The sequence below is a fragment of the Accipiter gentilis genome, chromosome 6 (assembly GCF_929443795.1).
Source record: "Accipiter gentilis chromosome 6, bAccGen1.1, whole genome shotgun sequence".
Lineage (NCBI taxonomy): Eukaryota > Metazoa > Chordata > Aves > Accipitriformes > Accipitridae > Astur > Astur gentilis.
In genome coordinates this window covers 43,732,920-43,756,465 of record NC_064885.1, presented here as the reverse complement: position 1 = coordinate 43,756,465, position 23,546 = coordinate 43,732,920, and the positions used below count along the sequence as shown (strand labels likewise).

The 23,546-nt window shown below is 38.9% G+C and overlaps 1 protein-coding gene across 1 annotated transcript in view; it reads left to right on the top strand.

The window, feature by feature from the left end:
• Positions 1-22,094, top strand: part of ARHGEF26 (Rho guanine nucleotide exchange factor 26) — a 63,223-nt gene extending 41,129 nt beyond the window's left edge. The window contains exons 10-14 of the mRNA XM_049803222.1: positions 2,317-2,471; positions 10,444-10,653; positions 16,159-16,226; positions 16,706-16,810; positions 17,716-22,094. Of these exons, the coding sequence (XP_049659179.1) occupies positions 2,317-2,471; positions 10,444-10,653; positions 16,159-16,226; positions 16,706-16,810; positions 17,716-17,858 (681 nt within the window). The 3' untranslated portion in view covers positions 17,859-22,094. The remainder of the gene's footprint in view (positions 1-2,316; positions 2,472-10,443; positions 10,654-16,158; positions 16,227-16,705; positions 16,811-17,715) is intronic.
• Positions 22,095-23,546: the final 1,452 nt, after the last annotated feature.

The following is a 23,546-nucleotide window of genomic DNA, read 5'->3' as shown; positions in this document are numbered from 1 at the left end:
TATTGACAAGTTGAAGTTAGCTCAGCAGAGGGCAGCTGAAGTGATTAAAAGGTACAAAAGACACCCCATGCAGAATGAAGACGACAGCTTGACAAGCTGAATGTAGAAATATTTCTTGAGAAGCATGTGAAAGGTGCTTTAAATGAGGGGGAAAAAAGCTGTTGTCTGCATTAGTCTAATCATGCAAGACCGATAATGAATTTGAACAGCAGCAAAGAAAGGAGGAAGTTTGATAAGCAGAAAGCCAGTTACATTGAAAGTAGAAACAAAAATTTTGTTATTTTGCTTGGGATGACTGAAAATACATAAGCTCCATAAAATTTAGCAGTAAGCACCCATTTACTGCAGCAGGTCTTAGGTACAAATGTTAGTAAGCATGGGCAAAGCGGATGCCTCTTCTTTTCCAGCGGCAGCATGTACCTCCTGCTGGAGAACCTGTAAGGTACAAGTTGTGCAGCTCAGGCTTCCCTTGCTGAAGTTACCCCCTGAGCCCAGTCCTTTTCGGTACCAGTGGGGGGAAGGTACCAGGTATCTTCAGATGCCCTATCCAGCATGGGGGCGATACTCAAAGTTTGTACATAGAGACAGAAGTACCAGCATCTTCAGTATTCAAATTAGAACCCAAACAGGTCATTCCAGCGATGAGGGGTGAAACCTGCAGAGGAGGTGAGTATCTTTGCTTATCATATTGCCTAGTGACAGCACAGTCCAGCAGAAAGAACCTGTCCACTGTGTGCCGTTGGAAAAAATGTTCCCGCATACCAGCTCTGCTGGGTTCAGTGCTAGCGACAGTCAGTGACATCACTGACTGAGGAACCCTGGTCAGTGGGACAGCTGCAGCGCCGCAATGGACCTTTGTCTTTCTGGCGTCGTATGTCGTGGTACAGCTTCAGAGGTGATCTGTTCTCTGTATGACCAGGACATGCAGTCTTGCATCTCCCTTCATGGTTGTGGCCCAGAGAAACAAAAGGTCCTTCTGTGGTGTCTCTTTCTCCCGCAGCTGGGAATAATTTGGATTAATAAAGCCTGGTCTTCACATAAGGCAGCTATGATTCTCTCTGGCTTGCTTCAGCCATTGCAGGTGTCAGTCCTCACCATATAGAGAAATGGAGATCCTGCTCCACAGAGTCTAGAGTTCAACTACATCAAGTAGGTAGGTGAAGAGTTAAGAGGAGCTATAGTATCCTTAATTATTCATCTTAAATAAAGCTATGACAGTGGACAGATAACTGTATGATATTTCAAGAGCTCCTAATGAGAATAGCAAGTATGTGGAAAACTTCCTGAAGTTCATTCTGAGGAAAGACAGTTATTTGTTAATATGGCCTTTCATAAGCAGGGATCTAAAGAGACATGCTTTAAAAACTTTCAGACGTGTCTTTCAAACCACTGGTGTATTTATGATGTCATGAGCAAACTCTTACTGTTTTGGGATTAAAATGGACAGCTTGTTCATAACCTACATATCACATACTGCTTTACGCATTCTTTCACAGAGCAGTGTTGTAACTTCAGTTTGTTTAGAGCGTAGAAGATGGATGTTACCGCATTTGATTGCTAAGCCTTCTGGCATTCCTCACCTTACTTTTTAAGGGGAAAAAAAGTCTGCATACTCTGAACATCTCAGTAATAATGTTCAGTACTGTATTAGGACCAATCTAATCTTATATGCTGTCTCCGTATCTGTTTATGTCTGTTTTAACGTACTCACAAAGTACTTCAAAGTGGATTGTACAGTGTATTTCTCTGTTAAAGGATTTTTATATTTCTTTTATTCTGTGTGTGGTACAGAATGTACCATCAGAAAGAAGGCACAACATCATTTTAGCTGCCCTGAGGGATGTGATGAAATGGAGTTTGCAGTAGTCCTCATGTTGGAGATAAGAAGCTGAAGCTCTTCTTTCTGACTGTTTAGGTAGAAAAGCTGTGAGGTAACTAGAGGAAAATACAGTGTTTGTATGTGCTTAAAGAATGACTCCTTATTCCACAAAAACTTACATATTCGTGGAAGAAAGTATTTTTAATCTCCTTAGGAGACCTCATGTAGTCTGTTCCATCCCAAGTATGACCAATCAAGTCTGTTCGTTTTTATCTTAGATGAGTGATTTTTCAAGTATTTGCAGGCTATTACTTGTGTATTACATGAATTATGAAGATACCTTAAAACTTGATAACTTCTGCTTTGTGCTTGTACTTGTGATCTCTGAGTTTTGAGTTTATTCAAGCATTTTTCCCAGAATATATATAGTAGTCTGTTACCTGATTTTTAAAACCTCTACTTTTGAAAGATTAAAATGTTATTTTCTTGCTTTGTAGCCATTTCCATTGGTTTCCTCTTCACGATGGTTAGTGAAAAGGGGCGAATTAACAGCATATGTAGAAGACACTGGACTTTTTTCTAAAAGAACTTCTAAACAACAGGTGTACTTCTTCCTCTTTAATGATGTCCTCATTATCACCAAGAAGAAGAGGTAAGAGCTTCACCAATATAAAATTGCCTTTGTGTTCAACTCCTTGAATCACAGAACAGCTGAGTTATCCTTGTCTTAAAATTATCGTGACTGTTGTGTGTGCCTCACCCTGGGCGAAATGAAAACTGAAGCTTTCTGGCTTTGGAACGGCAAACTTGATTGCATCCGCAGCATTTTTACATATTTTCTAGTCACTTGTTTGAAAGAATGAAGGAGATTCAAAGAGTGGACCTCGTACATTTGCAGCATGAAACAGGAGGAGATACGGACTAAACAAGTTTCAAGTCCAGTAAACACTTTTAAAGCTATTTAGATGTTTTAATATGCTGTGTTGGAGAAAGTAAATGAATTAAGATAAATTTGAGTTTCTAATATCACTCTATCAGACTGCGTTTAGAAATGTCAAGTAACTACTTGTTAAACAGGATTTATTTTTCGCAAATGCAATTGAAATTCCAAATTGTCAAATAAATTGCAAAGTTCATCCTTGATGCCTTAGCAAAGGGAGGAGTTTTGGAAGGATAAAGAAGTAGTAATTTTTATTCCCCTCCACTCTTTCCACAGTTGGGCTAGTTTTGAGAATGACGTATGGGATACAACTTCTAACAGTCTCCATTTAAATTTAATTTATCACTAGATTTGAGGGGAGGTTTAGAAAAATTGAATTGAATTGAACGTATATCTTCTGATGTTGCTATTAGATGATACTTGATAGATAAACCTTATTCCTGAGGCTGAAAACTGTTTTGAAGAACAATTATTTTGCATCTGGGTTGGCCAGTTAAGCCTAATACCAGCTATTTTTAAAAGATACCCTTCTGTGAAACTTGAAATCCATAATTTAAATAAATTTTGAGGAATGAGGTATGATATAAAACTTGGGAAGAAAGTGCCAATATTTAAGCAAAGAGAAAGCTAAATGAAAGTGGAGGGGAAAAAAGCACTTAAGGGGATTTTTTGCAAAGATGGGAAAAAAAATGAATAGATTTCTCGCCAGCTATCTTACTGATGTGAACATCTTTCTGAGATTCAGTGTTTATCAAAGCTTATGCTGAAATATTTCTGTGAAAGTCCCATGTTAAATCACTGGCAGCACATCACAGAGTTGTATCACACTTTTTTAAACAGTGCATTTCTTTTCTTATGGGACTACCGTTAACACATATTATTGTGTTGGTAGCTAAGTAAATGTTTGAGTTGGGAAAACAGTGAAGAATATATTAACTGTGTTGTTACATTGTTTATTGGTTTCCTATGCGATGGCTTGTTGTCCAGATTATAAAACAGATTTTTATAACAACATCTCTTATCCAAACTTTGGGGTTTTGATTTATAACAGCTTCCAGCTGTTGGAATTGAAATGTCCTAAATGGGCCCAGAAGCCAAAATTAAAGAACACTTCATGTTAATGGTCAGATTCACACAGTCACTCTCCGAAGACCCCTTAAACAAATGGATGTAACTGAAAAGGACTAATTTCTGTGAGCCTCCCAGAGATTCTGAGTATGAAGCATGTACTTTGCCCAAGTGAATAAGCTTATTAATAATATTAGAGCTTTTGGTGATCTATTCTCCCACCCGCAGTGTTACCATGGACGCCACAGCAGTGGACAGAAATATTTGTTGCTAGTTGAGTTTAAATGTTTGTATTTTTACTTGAGCAGTTGCATTTCAGAAGATTCTTAACATTGCACAAAAAAACCCCCACTCCTCACTACTGTGCTAAAAATACCAATTACTTAGTGCTCCAATCATGCTGTTTAATCTTTACCCAGAAGTTAATCTTCAGCTATCCCGTCTGAGCAGTTTGCCATATATGTAGAACCTCGCACACGCAGCCAGCAATGGCTCAGTCCCGACTTCTTAAAGGCCGGGCTTGATGGTACCTGCTGGAGGAGTTGTGTTGGTGACTGTGAAGTAAATTGAGTTCACTTGAAGTATACTTGAGTGAGTAAGCTTTCCAGAAACCTTTTCATAATGAGAACTGTTACATTTTCACCACAAAAAAGATAAGGGAGGTCTTGTGTTGGTGTATACTTAGGCATGCTCCAGAGTTCTTATGTTTCAATTTTAATGATACTTTGTTCATCATAATCTTCCTCAGCTGCAATTTCATCTCCTGGTATGAAATCGCAAGGTTTAACTGTCTTCTGTTGCTCATTAAGTAGGTTAAACGGAATTTAGCTACCAAAATCTTTTCCTTTTTAATGGATGCTGTGTGGGTGTATCTCATGCCACTATGAAATATTTCAGAGGCTTATGCTTTCCGTGTCAGCTGCCGGATGGTCTGTTTTTGTGTGTGTTACAGATACCTTGGTAATCATTTAGGCTCTGATATGTGTGCTGTAAAGCAGCAGCATAGTCAGTTGCTTCATCACGCTTCCCCTTCGAAAAAGTAAGGCAAACGGCTACTGAATAAATACTCAAGACTGGTTGTTGGGATTAGGCTAAAAAGGGACACATGAACTTGAGATATATGTCATTCTGCACCAGATTTTGGAGAATAATAAAAACCTGCATTTCTGCACTGCTCAGCTTTTAGTTTATTGGGAACTTTTTTCCTGTTCAGTAGTCCTTTCTTGTAGCTCCTTCTGCTGTGTAGAAACAATCTGTTTTTTTAAAATGTAATTTAAAAAAAAAAAAAAAAAGACAGACTCTTAATATGTGAAGTTTTAATGCATTACCTTGAAGAGAGTAGTCAATGCGTCAGGCTGTCCAAATCTTGGTGGAAAGGCCAACTTTTATATGGTTGGTGCACAAGAAGATACCAGTTAATTCTTGTTCATGTGAACACGGATGTCAGTTGGATTATGCCATGAAGCGAAGAGGTGGGTGATGTCAGGACTGCTCAACGTACTCTTCCAGGGTTACCTGTGCAGTCAATGGAGAAGGCAGGTCCCCTTAGAGAGCAGTTCGAAGTAGCAGCCTAACTCGGCTTGCCCTCTAGAAGAGCATCCTTCTCTGTTTAGGTAGCTCTGGGAAGTTAACTTAGAAACTTGTAAAGTTAAGCACTATGAATACTCTGCAAAGATCTAAGTGTAGACTGACTTCAAGTAACCTGAATATTTCATGTATTGTTCATTCAGCTTTGTGGTAGTGTTTTACCCTTTAGTTTCATTCTCTTAACTCCATTCTCTTTTTGTTCCTTTTCTGGCTTCTGTTCTTTTTTTATTTACCTCCTTGCTGTACTGTGAATTGTCATCATTTTGGCCATGACATCCACTGCAGGGACCACTAAACCAACAGCTTATGCTGACACTGGATTTTAAAGGTAGCATTCTGACAAACAGAGTAACAGGCAACATAATTCGTATCTTAGAGTTGTTCTTTCAGGCTGCCTCACAATTCATATGCACTACAGGACAATTGTTACTTGTGTCGTGCTTGGGAGATTTGCTTTCTCTTGGGCTAGTGAAGAAACTATTCCAAGTTCCATGAAGAATGATGAAATTAGTGCTTTATTAAAATATAGAACACTTGAAATATACATGCTACTTTTATGTTTGTATGCATTTCCTTCAAAATGAGTTTCCAGTTTTCTCCCTCTCTCTAAAACCACAGGTATAAGTGTGTCATCCATAGCTCTCCTGCACAGCTGAAGAGTGTAACTGTTGGGTTTAGATAATGTATTTGTCTGTTGCCAGGTGTGGTAGAGTTTCTATAGTGGACACTTTATAACTGCTGCAGGAGAGAAGGCCAAGCTAAGGAGATGTTTTCTCCAATACCTTTTGCAGGCTTGGAAGCATACACTGCAACAATATTCTGCTAAGAATAGGATACAGCTAGCTTTGAACTCTACCAAAAGTCAAATGCCTCCTTTTATTCCTCACACCCTCCTGGGACCATGAAGATCTGGTTACATATTTTAGTTGTTATTGCTGCCTATGAGCTGGCTCTGTGTTCTGTGGAGTTCAGGAGAACTCCAGAATTAATAAAGTTTTGTTATATACAACTCAATAGCTGCCTTATGCGGCTATTCAGAAAATCCACCAGTTACACCCTCAGTGCTTTTAGAAGATTTCAGGTGAACTCCAGAGAGGCTTATATTTTTGAATGAGTGTAGATTTATTGAATATTCCATTTTCCATAATCCCCTAAGGGTACAACTAGAATCCTGTCTTAATGCCTCTGTGGCTTGTCAGCTCCTGAGATACCTTGACAGCGGAATGCCACTGGACTTCATGCACTGGAAATCACCCAAAGGTTCACTGCTACTTGGGAATGTTACCAGTTCAGAGCTGCTTGCAGAACTATGGTTTTTCTCAGGGTGCCAGTGGTGATTCTGTAACTAAAGTCAAGCACAAATGCAAAGTAACTTCTATGGAAAACCAAGGATTTCAGAGTAGCGCAGCTGGAAAGAGAGAAGGAGGTAGAGAGACTGACCACATGCTTTCTATTAAAGTATAGGTGGCCTAGAACAGATATTTGGTCTTCATACAAGTGCCTCTAAAACTTGCATGTATTCCCTGCAAAGGGATATAAAATAGTCTTGTTGTTTCATGTTCTGAATCTAAATAAAAGTTTAGCAAAAAAAGTGCAGTTTTAAACTGAAAATGAATGTTGGCATGTTTGTATTACCTGATTACAGTAATTTTAAAGAATGTGTTAAATGTCCTTCCTGTTACTCCTGACTGAGTGGATTAAGTTTCTGTTTATGTACATCTGCTCACTCCAGCACTGTCAGCTTTGTCAGCATATTTCATTATCTGTTTGGAAGGAGGAGAGTTTGTGGGCCTCACAGAGGGCACAGCGGGTAAAAAGATGAGGACTGCCTAATAGTTTCAAATCAGACTGTTTTGTTGAATGGGGATAAGAAATAGGAAGGACTTGTAGAGGTTTATCTCTGTTGATTAGTTAGTAAAGAATGCATTTATTATTCGTTACACAAATATGTAACTACATTTCTTTTTCAGATGCAAGGTTCCCAAATAATTACAGCGGCATCCCTAGCTGGTTTTGCTAGTTCTGTCCTTGGCTAAGCAGGGATTGCCTAGACTAAAACACTGAACTGACTTCTTTAAAAAACTAAACAACACATCCACCCACCCCCCAAACCCCACACCAAACCAACCAACCAGCCGCCTTTGCCTGTTGTAGAGTGTATAGTTTAAGAAAAAAGAAAGAAGGAGAAAGGAACTGATAAATATTAGATATAAAATGTTTCTTCTTCTTCAGTAGGGACCCACAGCTACTACAGATGGGACTTGAAACAACTGTCCTCAAGTAGTATCTTTTTGTAGATAAATGAATTAACTGAATCTAGGAGTGGATTTAGGGGAATGTGAAGCCTAAATCCACAGTCTCTACTCCCTCCCCTCTCATAACCTCTCTTAAATTAAGATTCCTTTTAGCATCCCTGGATTACATGTGTGGAAATTAGAATTTAGCTTTCTACATGCTGAAATATTGAAGATTCTCCCAGCTTCTCAGTGTGCTTATGTTAAATTCCTTTAATTGGACCAAAACCTATTTATAATCTGTATTCTTTCTACTTTGGGACCCAAGAAGTCATGTGTAATAGTATAATTAACTTGGCTTCATTTTTGCAGAGCTCTAAGAGTTTTTTGTCTCCATTTTGTTTCCTACGTGACTTGCTTTTTAATTTTTTTATTCTGAGGAACATGGAAACAACAGTCTGATCAAAAGCTAGGTTAATCAAAACTGTGTGGAGAGGTTTTAAAGCCATTTTAAGTTATTTTGGAAGTTTTGGGTATGTTTGTGCCTTTGTCAGTGGTCCCTTAATGGGGAGTTGTGATTCCAGCCCTCAGAGTGGAAAACACCAGTGGATTGTGGGGAATTGTTGGTACCATTTTGAGACTTGGAGAAAAAGAGACAGGGAAGAAAAGTGCTCTTGTGGGCTACAGTGATTTCAGTCCTCCAATATGATAAATCTTACAAAGCTTGTCTGTCATTGGTTCTGCTTCCTTTGTAAAGCCCTCAAATTCCTCAATAAAAGATGAGAAGAAAAAATAGTTGCAAGAAGAATTTAAAAAGGAAAAAAAAGAAATTTGCATCATGAGAAATAGCAACTGATGGCAAGAAAAGAGAAGCCAGCTGAAAAGTCTTTTGTTTCCACTGAAGCTTGTGATCGTATTTCCCAGAATTGACTTATGTGTGTTTGCAAGTTTAGCAGGATATATCATGAACCCAGAACACTGAAACTTAATTACCTCATAATTTCATGTAAGCTTGTAAACTTCTTCAGATTTATTGCCCTACACTGGTGCAACAAGAAAAGATAGAAAAAAACCTGCTTACGCAGGCATAAAGCCAGTTCTTCCTCCTAGCCCATACATTGCTGTGTCTGTCAAATTTTGCAGTAAATCAAATACATCAAATTTTAAGATGTAACTATACATGCTCCTCCTTAAAGTAAAATCTGTTTAGACCTCAAGTCGTGAGTGAAAAGCTATGCTAGAGCCTCAGATTACTTAATGTGGTTCATTAAAATAGTTTAAATTGAAAAAATACTTGAGAAGATTAATTTTGCTGTCAGAGATATACAGAAACTTAAGCACTGATATGATGTGAATCAAATCCCAAACACCTGGAACTGAAGTCTTCTGAAATGCTGATGGTGACATACCCGTTTCTGGCAGGTGCAAATTGAGCATATTCTTCCTTTATGGTTGCTCAAATATTATAGGAAAATGGAGAGATGATGACTTAACATCTGTTGAGATATGTTATTGATACAATATTGATATATTACATCAACTATGTTTCACAACTTTAAAAATTTGGAATGCACAGTTATTTTCCACTTGAAAAAAAACCCGTGTTTCCAGTATTAGCTTGATAGGAATAAGTAGCAAAACCAATAGATAGGATAACTGGTGGAACTCATGTAAGAGTGCTGAAGAATGCTGCTTAAGATGACTGGATATTCTGCAGCTGAAGCAGATGTTGTAAATATATGGTAATGGATTGAAGGACAAGGAGGTTGAAGTAACTGGTCCCTGCTACCATCTATCACTGGTGTATGTGACAGTGTGCCTTGTCCAGACAGGCTTCTTCCTGTCTTTGCCATGTCTTCATCTGTCAAGATGATCTTGACTAGCTGAAGTGAGTCTCACATTTAGAAATAAAAGGCTGCTGTTCAGGGAAGAGTGCATTATTTTCATTTAAGTCCTTCTGTTGTTAAAATCGGTAACACTTTTATGTTCTGATTTGTGATGTCTGCTGTTTTGTCCATCTCTCCACCTGCATTTCAGCCATAAGGAAAGCAAAGCTTCTAACTTGCATCATTTCTGAGAATTCTTTCTAGTCGTTTTTGGGAAGTTATTAAGCATATGTAGTAATCTTTATTTGTATCACTTAAGAGTTGGTATATTTATTTACAAAGTCCATTCTAGAAAGCAAATTGCACAGTGCATTTTGCAAGACCAGAAGTGTATGACAAGCCTTTGCCTGTTCTAAAAATTCACAGTTGACTAAGGTTATGTTTCAGAATAATAGATTTTGGACTAGATCTACATGCAGATTGACAAGGAGTACAAGCTGATCCTATTTAAAATGAAGATCAATAGTGTGTATGTGGAAGCAGTATACGTACCCATAGTTCTACACGTACAGGAAAAGGGAAATTTTACTTTCTTTTCCTATAACATTCTAAAATGAAGGTCTGTTGTTCATTTGAATCTACAGAAGACAAAAGTGCAATTCTCTACTTGCTGTGCCTGTTTTCAAATTTAGTGGAGTTAAGTTGAGCTTGCACCACTTCAGGAGCACCAAGGTCACTTAACTGCGCTGCCAAACAAAATTCCACAGGGTTTAAAAACCGATCTACTTTTGTATCTTGGAAAACTGGTAGTTTAAAAAACAAACAGAAAAGATGAAGATCTGAGGTATCAGAAGAGTCATGCCATACTGTGCAGCTAAAAGTGGATTCTGTGACTGAGTTTGCTTCTAGACATACTTAATGGAAAACTATAAACTTGTGGGTTTTTTCCTTCCCTTCTTTGTTCTGCAGTGAAGAGAGTTACAATGTCACAGATTATTCTTTAAGGGACCAGCTGGTGGTACAACAATGTGATGGTGAGGACCTGACTTCTTCTCCTGTAAAGAATGCTTCGACTATGCTCTACTCACGGCAGAGTTCTGCAGCTCACCTCTTCAGACTAGCGGTCCTCAGTAACCACGCAGGAGAGAAGGTGGAGATGCTCCTGGGAGCAGAGACTCAGTAAGTAAATCGTTACCATTTCTGTAGTTTTTCACCTGATGATCTCAACAGGCTCTACTGCCCCGGCTCCTGTCAAGATAGTATGAAATGCCCAGCTTCTGTCTGGCAAGTTTAAATCAAAATTAAATGAAACAAGTTCCCAAGCAGGCAGTCTTTGTGATGTGTGGTCAGCAGTGACCACAGGAGCACTACTGCAGAAAGGATCCCTTATTTGTCGTGGACCTTGTTAAGCACTCTCTGTGACACCTGCCAACTGCTCTGATTTGCACTGTTTGTATTAAGTGGATACTTTCAAAGCAAGGCAAGGTAACTTTGACAAGCTTTTCTGATTTTTAATGAGTGGCAGAGCAGGACAATGTGCAGCTTCAGCTTATGTAATATCCCCCCAGATACTGGAATAAATATTTATTGGAATAAAATAAAGCCTCTGCAAACCTAGTGCAGTTTCTCTCATGTAATCTTGTCATGAGGGGACTCAGTGGCTGTAAGCCCGTGGTGCCATGTTAGTGTCACTCTCTTTCCTTGAAGTTACATTGTAGGAATAATGGAAAATTGAATGCATATGTTGAAATTCTATAAATTGAAGTATCTGTTATTAGGCGCTGCTGTTTTGGGTCTTCAGACCAAGAATTATCTATGCCTCTGCCTTGGAGATTGCCAGCTCCCTAGCCAGTGAAAAATGGTGTGGCTGTGCTTTGTGGAGTGTTGCTTTTATACCATTACTGAGAGAAGTAACAATCCATTAGAGGGTAGAACAGAAGGGAAAAATGACAAGCAAAGCATCACATGTATGTGAAACTGCTGTGGTCTGAAACAGAGTTCTCCACAAAGGCACCATTCTGACATTCTGTGAGCAGCCAAGTGTCTCTTCTAGACCTACAACTGAATGGAGAAGTACAAAGTCATTGGTGGTGTGTTTTCACCACCTGTGTTTGGTTAAGGAACAAAGGAACAAAAAAGAGGTTGAGGTAATGCAAAGGGAGTCCATGTTGATGGAAGGTACAGTAAATTCTAGTCACAGATTGCTTAAGTTCTTAAAGGATTATCTGTGATAGCTTTGCATAAAAATGCTTATAAGAAGGAACTGAAGATCTTGGTGTTGAACACATTTTTGCAAAAGAGCTGAGAATTGACATATGACCATTCATAAACAGTGCAGAGGTCTGTCACTTTCTGGGTGGAGGGAGTTTTTGGTCAGAGGGAAAGTACAGAATATACACAGAAAGTGTAATGTCCCTGAAGTCAGCAGAGTATCAAAGTGTAATGCAGGCTGAAGATCTGACCTAAAAGAGGTCTGTGGAGAGGAAGATGCACATTTGTGGCATTGAGTGAAATACTGCGCAGATGTAGTTTGTGATTTGATTTTGTACTTTGTAAGCTGGAGAATTGGCCTAATAGAGCTAGAGTTATTCAGACCTCATCAGTGCAGATTTATATGTAAAAGGGAAAGTTTCCGTATGTTACACTCTGAAGTTCAGGCAAGACTACGTCTGTAGCTTTTCTGCAGTCTATGCAATAATAATGCTGGATTACTGAATCCCTTCTAGTTGTTACTGCTGAGGCAAACAAGCAAGGGCTGCAGGGCAGAGATTTAAGCAGTTTGGATTTCTTGGGGGCTGTGGAAAGAATTTCCATTTAAATTTATTTTCAGTTTAAGTGATATCACAGTAAAGAAAAAAAGAAATCAGAGTTTTGCCACATAATGCAACTGTTAAGTAAACTACATGATCTAGTGATTACATATTGCAATATGGAAGTTTCTTACTGTTTAAATTGAACTACAAGTATCACTTAAGTATCTTGAGTGACCACTGGGTTCTGTTGTAGCTTAAGTACTTTTTTTTTTTTAAATACTTCTTTAACCTTCTGAGAACTGGAAGTCAAGACACAGGTTTTCTGCCTAGCTTACCTGTTAACATAGTGCAGTTATCTAATAATCATTATCTCCAGAGAGTGAGTGCCTGAAGTAAACCATAACAGCAAATAGCATACTGTAGTTGAAAGCGCTGGATATATATGCATTCTGCAGCTTGCTTAAATATGTAGCTATCCTACAAATAGTTCGGACCATTACAGACCTCAAAGAGCAGAACTCAGTGCTGAAGAACTGCAGGTTCTTAAATTTCTAATGAAAGGTCCATTACAAGCAGTCGAGAGTCCCAGGCTCTCTGTAACAACGTTCCCATCTCGTCCCATGGCGCACTGTGCTGCTGTGCACACTGAGTAATTGAGCATGCGCATCTAAGTGTAACACAGGTTACTATACGAAATGTTGCTTCTACTGTTGTAGTTAAGGGAGGCTTTCTTGATACTTATCTTGATGAGAACACCTTGAATAATTTGACTGCAGATTCAATTAAGCTTGCTCTGTCTCTGGTACTTCTCTGTGCTGTTTTTTCTTTAAAACAATAAAGTATCTCACCCTAATCTCACCCTCAGTTGTTTTAGCAATGTGGCATTTATACCATGTTATCTGTATGTAGAGCACAGTAGTAGCAGGAGGCGATAGGCACGGGTGCATCCTATGGCATAGTGGTGGTAGCAGGCAGCCGTTGTTAGGGGGGTATGAATGCAGAATGCACTTGTCCTGGAGCAGCGATTTGTGAATTAATGATTATAATGGTTGGATGGTGCAGAAGTGGAAACAGTACTGGATTAAATGGGAGGAGGAGTTTGGCATTGCTTTGGGGAAGCTGTGGAGCTATGCTGGGATAGAGGTGGTCCTTGTTCTCCTGATGCAGTTTTGAAGAGTGTTCTGCTTTAGAAATGAGCAACAAGAAGTGTCTTGTTCTTTCGGGTGCAAATATCCGAGAGGCCATAATTTCTCTGTGGTGCCATTAACTTCCATGCAACCCTTCACAAAAGTGAAAGATTTTATCTGTTTTAGTGGAAGCTGGAGGCGGGACAGAAGACATGAAACAGACTGCTCTAGATGTATCCCAGCCTGGAAAAATTTACAGTGTTAGGTTTGCTTTCAAAGTTTAGAATAACCCTGAAAGAAACTATAGATCATTAATGATTTCTATTAAAGGTCTCATTATAAAGTAAGCAGATGATTCAGACTTGTTTGGAAATGCATTTTTATTGGGAAAAAAATGCAGTGCATTTTTAGTTGTCTGGGCTTCTCATGAAAAGACATTCTGTTCTGCAGATTTATTATTGATTTGCTATATACTGTTTGTAATAGAAATAGCAGCCTAGCAGATTGTCATTCAGAGGAGAAGATTCTGAAAATAATTACTTTATTTGAAAACTACCTATTTTTATAGAGTATTGACATGTATACAAAAGGTACAGAAAAACTTTCTCTTAACTTTTGAGAAGGATGGGAGGGCAATCTACAATAGGCCAAGCTGGGTGGTTTAGAGGGCTTATGGAATGGAGTTTTGCATATGTAAAAATTGAATGTTTTCACTGATCCAAAGATTCCTAGCACAGTTTGATCATGTTTTGTCATTTCACGTGGTGTCTGGTTCCCAAGTACCAAAGTACCAGCGTTAGGTCAGGAACTTTATATTGCCCTGTGAATAAGGCACAAAATATACAGTACACATAGATTATGAAGAAGTATGTACTTCAAGTGGGAGAGAGTCTGGCATTATCCCATTTTTCTCGGAGTTGTCTGAAAGGAAATGTAATTTTCATGTTGAGAATGGTTATAGGGAAAGGAAAACAAGAATCTAAATAAGACCCGTTTCTAAAAAAAAAAAAAAGCCACAAAGTTAATTAATAAGCGCATGCAAAATTGTATACAGACCTATTCTTACTTTGGCTGAAACAGAACAAGTTCAGTACCACCTACTGTTAAATGACTGAAATGTCTAAAGTAGCATGTGTTATAGTTTTGGCCATCCGTATGAGACCAACAGGTATCAAATGTTAGTAGGACATGTGCAGTAGTTCCATCTTTGAGGAAGAATGTGTGTTGGGATTTAAAAAAAATAGATCACAGTTTCTTACTAAATGCTAAAAAAACAGTATAAATATTTCTATTCAAAATAATCGGTGGGGTACTTTTTTCATTCTGAAAGAAGCATGCTCAAAGACTTCCATTCTGAATCCCTTCACCCCCAGGACGTTTTGCTAGTCTGTGAACAGAAAAGAGACTTCTAGAGCTAGCTGGAAGAAAGGCCATGAGAAAGTGTCGGTGTTCTCAGAAGAGACTGATGAACTTTATCGTGGAATGATGCGTAGTGGGATGTTGCAAACTGGACTTCACATGCTAACTACAACCCCTTGCTGAATTGTCTCCTCACTTGCTGAGCGATGGTGCATCTTGGAAGTTGTACTCTAGAGAAGTCTCATAATTTGTCTAAATGTCCCATTTTCTGACACTTCTGAAGATACCATAGTGCTGTTTCCAAATGGAATTTTCTTCCTGTTTCAGATGTTTGAAAAAAATTGGGTCTCAGCAGAAGGCAGGTGTTCTTCATTATTTTTAGTTAAAAAACTGAAGTTAGCCAAAGCTAGCAACAGGAATTTTTTTTTTAGGGTAGGGGGAATAGGAAAATTCAACCCTGCAACTCCCCTGTGTTACTCTAATCTGTACTGATAGCAAAGCCCTTCAACAAACATGGGCTAAAATCTAACTGCAGTGAAATATTTGTTTTAGGAATCAAGCTCAAATTTTGGTTTGTCAAAATTCAAAGTTATAATGGTTAAGTTGTTATAGCTCAGCCACTAACGGGGGTGATTTAGGATTAGCTTTCTTTTTCCTTTACCGTCTGACATCACTTTAGCTTGTTCCACTCCCTTCCAAAATTAGTTGTCAGTAATTTGCATTTCTGTGATTAGAACCTAGGTAATTCTTTCTGCTCTCCTCAGAAATACTGACACATGTAATCTGAGATTGATTATGGTTTTCCTAGGTTATACAAGGTGAGATTCAAATGACTAATTTAGGCATTTGTTGGGTACTGGTTTATTTGTGCTGGCTCTCAGATTTCCCAAATGGACATCTGGAAACATAAATGTGACCAGCACAGAGAAACCTTGGTTTTGGTTTGGTTTTTTGGGTTTTTTTTTTCATTCTTGCTTTTCATTCCAAGATCGGCCTTACTCACAGGAAACCTGTTGGTATTTTATATTAAAACTTCTGTATTGCATTTAGCAGATTCTTTCTACATTAGATGGATTTCTATTTTAGTAAGATTACTAAATAAGTATTAGTCACAGACACTAGCAGAGAAATTTACCTGCATTACTTAAAAATAATTAAAATTAGAGGTATATAAGACATCATGCCAGTACAACCCATGTTTATAGGCTTTTTTGTCCAATCCAACCGCTTAAAATAATGAAATATGTTTGAATAATATGTTGCTAGAAGTAGTATCACACCTTCCGGCCGTATTTTGAGAGGAGGAAAAAGGAGGGTTTGTTTTGTTTTCTTTACTCAGTAAGAAAGAGGAAAGATTTAAATACAGAATCTTGAAAAGGGGAGTAGTCTTGACCATTATCAAGGGTGTGAGTTGCGAAACTGAGTTTTGTCATTGCTGTTTGCAGGAGTGACAGAGCTCGCTGGATTACAGCGCTTGGACAGGACAGAGATGGGCAGAAAACGGACAGGACAAGTAAGTTACAACTAACAGCATTTTGGAGAGCTTTGACAGAAGAATAGAAATGCACTGCCCCTTAGTGGGGATGTGAGCAAGTGTAGATTATAAATACCCTTAGAAACACCTGTTTATTTTCCTGGGCTCTATTAAGTTGCCCTCTCTTCCTGTGCCCACGGGCTTCTTTGAGGAGTTCTGTTTCACACAGTAATTTGTTTGCATTGATTAACTCTGGTTTGGCCAGTGTTTCAATCTGCTAGCAAAAGTGCAAAGTCCCTTCTCTTATGTGTTTATCCCAAGTTTGTGTGTAATTGCTCAGGTAGGAAGCCGTTTGCATAAAACACTGCCTCCTTTGGTTAGGTTTGGGGTTTTTTTTTGGGGGGGGGGGGGGGGAGTATACTCTTAAATTTTTAAAAAATAAATTGTATATATTATTTTAATAAAAGATACTCTGTTATGTGAATTGTTTAATTCAGCCTGGCTTATTTCTTCCGCAGCTTTGGCTCAGGTAGAGATCATCAGAACTTATACAGCAAAGCAGTCAGATGAACTGTCTCTTCAAGTTGCTGATGTTGTTTTGGTTTATCAAAAAGTAAATGACGGTGAGTGAGAATTTTGCTGTCAGTAACTGTCTGTCACCACTGCAGGTGAATCCAGCTAGAAAAATTTGCTTCGTAATAGCATTGGCTGTACAATGAACAAAGGTTTAGCTTCCAAGAAAAATGTGAGCATTTCTGTTCAGGTTTCTGAAGGACAGCCTCTGTTTAGGCAACAGGTGGTCAGAGTAACTCATCGGCTATCATAGTTGATAAATAGCTGCAAAAAGTATGTGCTGGCTGGTTTTGATATGTCAAATGTCCACAGAAAACTTTAATTCAACCTAAAACCATGGACGTCAGACATTTTAGCGAGTGACCACCAGGTTTGTCTAAGAGAAACATAGACAGTGTTGTGTCATATACTGTGCTTCACTGCCTGTTTAGTACAAGGGGTCTAGCACAGGGGTTTTGCCTAAGTTTTTTATAATACCAAGTACCCTGAGATCAAAGCTGATTCTTGCCTGGATGTGCAAGTGATTCTACTAGCATCTCATGTGTTAACTCAGGGATGCTTGAAGCTGTCAGCACTTGAAGTACTAAACCCTAACTTAATGATGTTATTCAATATTACATATGAATCCAAAGATCCCATCAATTTTGCTGCATTGCTTTCTTTAGACTGCAATATTATATTCTTCATACCATTTCAAACTATATTTGAATTACAATATAAAAAATTACACTTGTTTAATATTTACATACTATTTTGTTCCTAGTCTGCCTATATAAAAAAATTATCTGCCAAACTGATCTTAATCTAGTACTTTATTCACTACAAAGGTAAATGTATAATGTGTATGATGACTGTGTCAGCTTTGCCTCCTCAAGTGCAACACACACAGTTCTGACGAAGAATCTTTAACATTACTTGAAAAGGTTTGTTATTCCATGTCTGTTCACCCTTCCAGGTTGGTATGAAGGGGAACGATTGCGGGATGGCGAAAGAGGTTGGTTTCCCATGGAGTGTGCTAAAGAAATCACATGTCGTGCCACAATTGACAAGAACATGGAAAGGATGGGACGCTTACTTGGACTTGAAACCAATGTGTAGACCGTTTTTGCTTCTTTGTACTATACTTCAGGATTTGCACTAACTGCTCTCAGTGGGGGCATGGATGCATGGCCTACAGCACTCGCATGGAAGATGCAGGTCACCAATGCAAAAAATGTAGTTAACAGAGCACTGATGTTTTGGATACTCGTCCCTTTTGATCTTGCGTTTTGAGAGCTCTGAACTGAAACCTGGTTTGACCAGTAGCAGACTTCAACTAGAAGTAGCTTCTTAGGCACTGGAGATCAGCCACGCATCTTTTTTTACTTGACTTTAGTTCTTCCATCCCTGCCTCTATGTATTCTTTCTCCATATGTTTCTGAGCATTTTGACTTTCTTTCAGAAGCAGAACTCTGTGTAGCAGAGAGACTCAGGAGACTGAACACCAGGAACTCACCCAATCCATTGAGCTGGAGGTGAATAGCAACATTGGGGGTTTCCGGCTCCTAAGAAACTGCAGTATTACATTTCTAGTACCAGAGAAGTAAGTTAATGGGATACTTCCCAGTTGTGTCAAAATCTGCGTGTAACAAATGAGAATAACCAAACCCTGTAATTCATAAAGGACTACCTCTCCAGCACAAATCCAGGGATGTCTCATGCATTGTAAGAAGTAACTAGATCTCTAATCGATGTTAGAAAAGCTGACACAAGTTCCAGGGAAGAATTCGGAGAAGTGCCTCCAGGGGTGGTGGTCTCTAAGACAGTGTGTTACTCATTCAGGCAGCTTAGACTTTCTCTTGTCGTAGTGCTGCAGTGGTGAAAGGACTTCTGAAAGCAAGAAAGAGGTACCAAACTCTGCAAAATATGTGATGCTTATTATGTTATTCTCAGATCCATTTTAGTACAGGTATTTTGAAGGAGTAGAACTGCTGGAAATCTCTCCATTTTGCTTCTCTCTTCCTTATGTTTAACTAGATCTTCATATCCAGTTAGTGCTTTAGAGCAAGGGTTTTGATGAGGACTGCAGAAAAGATGAAATACTCTGTTTTGGGCTTGGGGGGTTTGTTTTGGTGGGGTTTTTTTTGTTTTTTAGTCTTTCTGCTCTTCTATGCTAGAAGAGATGATAATTTCCTTCTGTGGAGGCAAAATGTTCAACTGAACTTCAGTTTACCTACATCTTTAGCATTTGCTAGCATCGTGTTGAATCCACAGGCAAAAAAAGAGGGAGAAGTGAGATCCGTAAAGTGTTGTTAAGGTGCCAGGTGGTCTCATCGCTGTTGTATATATAAATGGTAAGACCACCACTGTGGAAAGACCGGGAAGCAAGATAGCTCAGCACCTCACCTTGGTATTTTGTTGTCCATCTTGGCTATCATCTTCTACTGCTGACTTACTTGATGTCATTGGATGCTTCAGGCAGGAGATCAGGAGAGAGGGCAAGAGCAGGATAGATAAAATAGTACTAGGACCTCACTTTCAGAGGAGCTCACATTGGTGCTGCTTCACACATCTGCTCTTCTCTGCTTTAGAGAAGACTTCTCACAATTGCACTACACCCAACACCTGCTAAATTTTTGCATCTGCAAAAATTTCACAGAAAACAACCACCACTTCATGGTGTGTGAACAAAATGCACTCAAAAATGAAGTAAATTCCAGTGCATCTCTTCTGTATATAGGTGTGACAGTTTGTATGATAAAATTCTTCACCTTTTTAAGGACCAGCTGATAACTCAGCAGGGTAGAACACAGGTTTAATAAAAATGAGGGAAGAACATGTAGTACAAAGGCTTTCTTCTTGTTGCCTCCCCTGTCTTTTTCAAAGGGGCTGTATGTTGTTTTATATACGGCAATATGTTGATTCAATTTGTGTGTGAATGAATTGGATGTTTATAAAGATGTGTCTCTAACATTAAAATATATTAGGAAGGCAATTTTGTACAAAAATACTTACCTTGACAGTCTGACAGTAGTTATACACCCTTGTAAATTAATGTAAAATGGACTGATAAAATAGTAATGAGAGAAACCGTTAACTGAACAAAGACTTATTTAACATAGTAAAAATACTGCTAATATTTTAACAAATGTTATTGTACAGAGGCAGATGTTTAACACATAACTGAATGTATAAATCAAGACATTAATTTTATTCAGATTTTAATACATTGTATATATTTTTCATACCTATAGTTTTTCCAAAAATGCTGTAATGTTTTTTAAAGACACTTTTCCTAGTGTTGGACACAGCTCTTCAGGAATTAAAGACTTCTATGTTTTTACAGGACAACAATCAATAAAATGCTTTTAAATCCTTACTAAAAAAAAGCTTCAATTTTTCTTTAAGAAACACCATTAAACTGCAAGTTGTTAATGTCATTCTTGTCAAAGAAATTAAATCTGTTCTGTAGAGATAAATAGCACTATCATATTTCCTCTGTCATTTGTCATAGATCCAATTTACCTGTATGCCCATGAACTTGGAGCAAAGGCTTAAAATGCAGGTCTAGGAGAGCAATGAAGTCACGCCTCAGCCTCCTCTCCAAACTAGACAAACCCAGAGTGCTCAGCTGCTCCTTCCAGCCCTTCACCAGCTCTGTTGCCCTGTATGGGATCCAGTACATTTTGTACACCTGATCTCTAGAAGTGACTGTGCAGAAAATAATTCAAAATTAATCAAGAGAGAAGGATGAAACAAGGCCCTGCTGTGGAGCACTCAGGAAGTCAAAATGCTGGATTCAGGTCTTGTGCTAAACATGACTGCATTAGTTAGTTAACAATAAATGCTGGAAGACTGTATTGCAAGTATTTAATACATAACTTACCTGGGGGATAGTATAGAAAGGAAGATAACAGCTTCAGGCAGCAGGAAAGCTCAGAACTACCCTCTCCTGCCCAATGCCTGCTCTCTGCTGGCCACAAGAGTGGCCTGGGAACCTTCTCAGGAGTGGTAACAACCTCCCTCTTAGCCTAGGAGAGCTTACAACCTTGCTGGTACAGGTGTGGCAGCTACAAATTAATTCATTCCTTTGTATGTTTGTCTCACCTATTTGTTTGCATAGTTTTTGCCCTCACCTGTACAATGCCTGAAAAAAAGGATCAAAATAAAAAAGGTGGCCTTTTGGTGAGCTGCTGAAGCAGCACTTCCTGACAAGTAGTGAGTTTTTTAGGGAAGCAGCTGACACCATCACAGTGTTGTCTAAGCTACACAGCTCCAGTCTGTGCTATGTAATTCCCCCATGCACAGAAACAGACTCTGCACTGCGCTCTGTTTAGCATCAGCATGTGCCTGGAAAAGGCATCTAGCAGGTACAACACTGATAACTGGTATGACCTCTTAAAATCTTTGACTTTCACTCTAAATTCCAACATAGCTCAAAGAGGTCTTAGAAATTTAAGACAGCTTGAAAAGCAATGTATCTAAAAGTTTGTGTAAACAAGTTCTCAAAAGCTTAAGGGTTTTTTTTTTTCCATTTTGTTTTGGGTTTTTTTTTTCCCCTTGTAGTAACTCCACAATATTTTCATCAGCAAAAAAAAAGTAATCTTTTTTTAACTCTGACTTGCTCTGAGCACTTCTATTGCAAAGGGAATGATCTAAACTCATTTTCACTAACCAGTGCATGCACACACACACACATGCATGCTCTCTCTCTCTCCTGCCTGAGGACCATACCAGTATCTCCTTTTAATTAAACACCCCAGCAGTGATGGAATACAACTGGGAGTTTGTTACTGTAAAATTAACTTTCATTTTTGCAGGGCCTGGAATTTGTACCCCTTCGTTACATAACTTCTCTAATCAGGTTTTAAGAAAGTTGACCAAAAACAAAAGGCACTCTTAGTTCCCTGAATCAAAGTTTCATTTTATATGATGCAGTTAAATACACATTATTGTAAGGTGGGCAGAAACTCTGCAAAGTCCAACCTGTGTGACTGGCCCCATGGTTAGGTACCAGCATGCACAAGAACAAAACCTCAGGTTTGCACTTAGCCCTCACTGAAGCCAAGACCTCACTGAATCACATCAGCACTGCCGGGGGAGGGAACCCACTCGGTCTTGGTGAGCCTAGATGCCCATATGAGGTCTGTGTAGGCTGCCAAGCACCCCCTTCAGAAAACCAGTGCCCACCTGCCTTGAACCTGTCTCAGCATTTCCAAATACTCATGACACAACTGGAGAACAGTCATTAATACCTTTTCTGCTTCTTTACATCATCTCTGCAACATAATAAATAGAACATTTTTATCTGCTGAACTTCTAAAAAAGTAACACTATAATGCAGTATTGTTCTTGACTTCTATGTCAAAGAATACATTTGTTCTCCATTAGGCAAAGCCAATTTGCTGAAAACAAAAAGGTAAAAGTAGCACTTTAGTCAACCTACACAACCTCACGAAACACAGTCTTCATGGAGCATCCTATTTACATGCACATACTTTAAACTCTGTACCAAAAGAATATATTCACACAAGCTTTTTTCCTGTATATCCTGTTTCTAAAGTAACACACTTAGTCAAAACAAGTCAACAGAACACAAGTGTTAGAAAGAAACCTAAATTTTGACACCAAGATAGAGCAAATCTGAGGAGGTCTTGTTCCCCAGGAATTACACAGATAGTGTTGCTCTTAGCTCTGCTGTAGTCTGCAAATTATTTTCAGCAGCTGTATCATAACAACTACATCATTTAGGCAAACGAGATAACACGAAGGTCAGGAAAAATTAATTGCCATCCCTGAATTCTGTTTTATTCCATAACCCAGAGTTCCAGGAGATGCCAGAAATGCTAACACACAGACAGAAACAGACTTCATTAAGCACACTATGAACTGGGGAGAGAAACATGGTCTCTGGCTAGCCATATGAAAAAGAATGTTAAAAAACCTTAAATAAGCATTACCTCATAGATTGCTTAATAACCCGATGTCATGGTTTAACCCTGGTACACAGTGCTCACTCACTTGCTCCCTCCCTCCCACCACCATAGGATGGGGAAGAGAATCTGAAGGGTAAAACCGAGTGGTTTGAGATAAAGACAGTTTAATTGTTAAAGCAAAAGCCCCACACACAAGCAAAGCAAAAGCATTCATTCTCTACTTCCCATCAGCAAGCAGGTGTTCAGCCATCTCCAGGAAAGCAGGGCTCCATCACACATAGGACTTGGGAAGATAAATGCCACCACTCTCAATGTCTCCCCTTCCTCCTATGTCCCCCCTCAGCTTTTATTGCTGAGCAACATGGCCATATGGTTGGTGTGGGATATCCCTTTGGTGAGTTAGGGTCAGCTGCCCCAGCTGTGCCCCCTCACAGCTTCTTGCACCCCCCCAGCCCACTTGCTGGTGGGGCAGCATGAGAAACAGGAAAGGCTTGATGCTGTGCAGGCACTGCTCAGCAATACCTAAACCACACCTATGCGATCAACACAATTTACATCACAAATCCAAAACACATCACCGCACACAGCTACTATAAGGAAAACTAACTCTATCCCAGCCAAAACCAGTACACCTACCATTAGGAAAAGGCTAATTTTCAAACTTTGAAAAACACAGATGTTTCCAATACTTTTCCTGCTTAAAAAAGTTAAGCTACATGCACAGTTGGGAAAGTACAGCCAATATCAATATTTACACATTAATCATGTTTCTTTATAAGCAAAGATCTGCCCATACCAACCCATGACCACCTCAGGGTGCATTTCTTCTAGTGATGGCCCCAATCCAGTGTCTGATCCTCCACAATTTGGG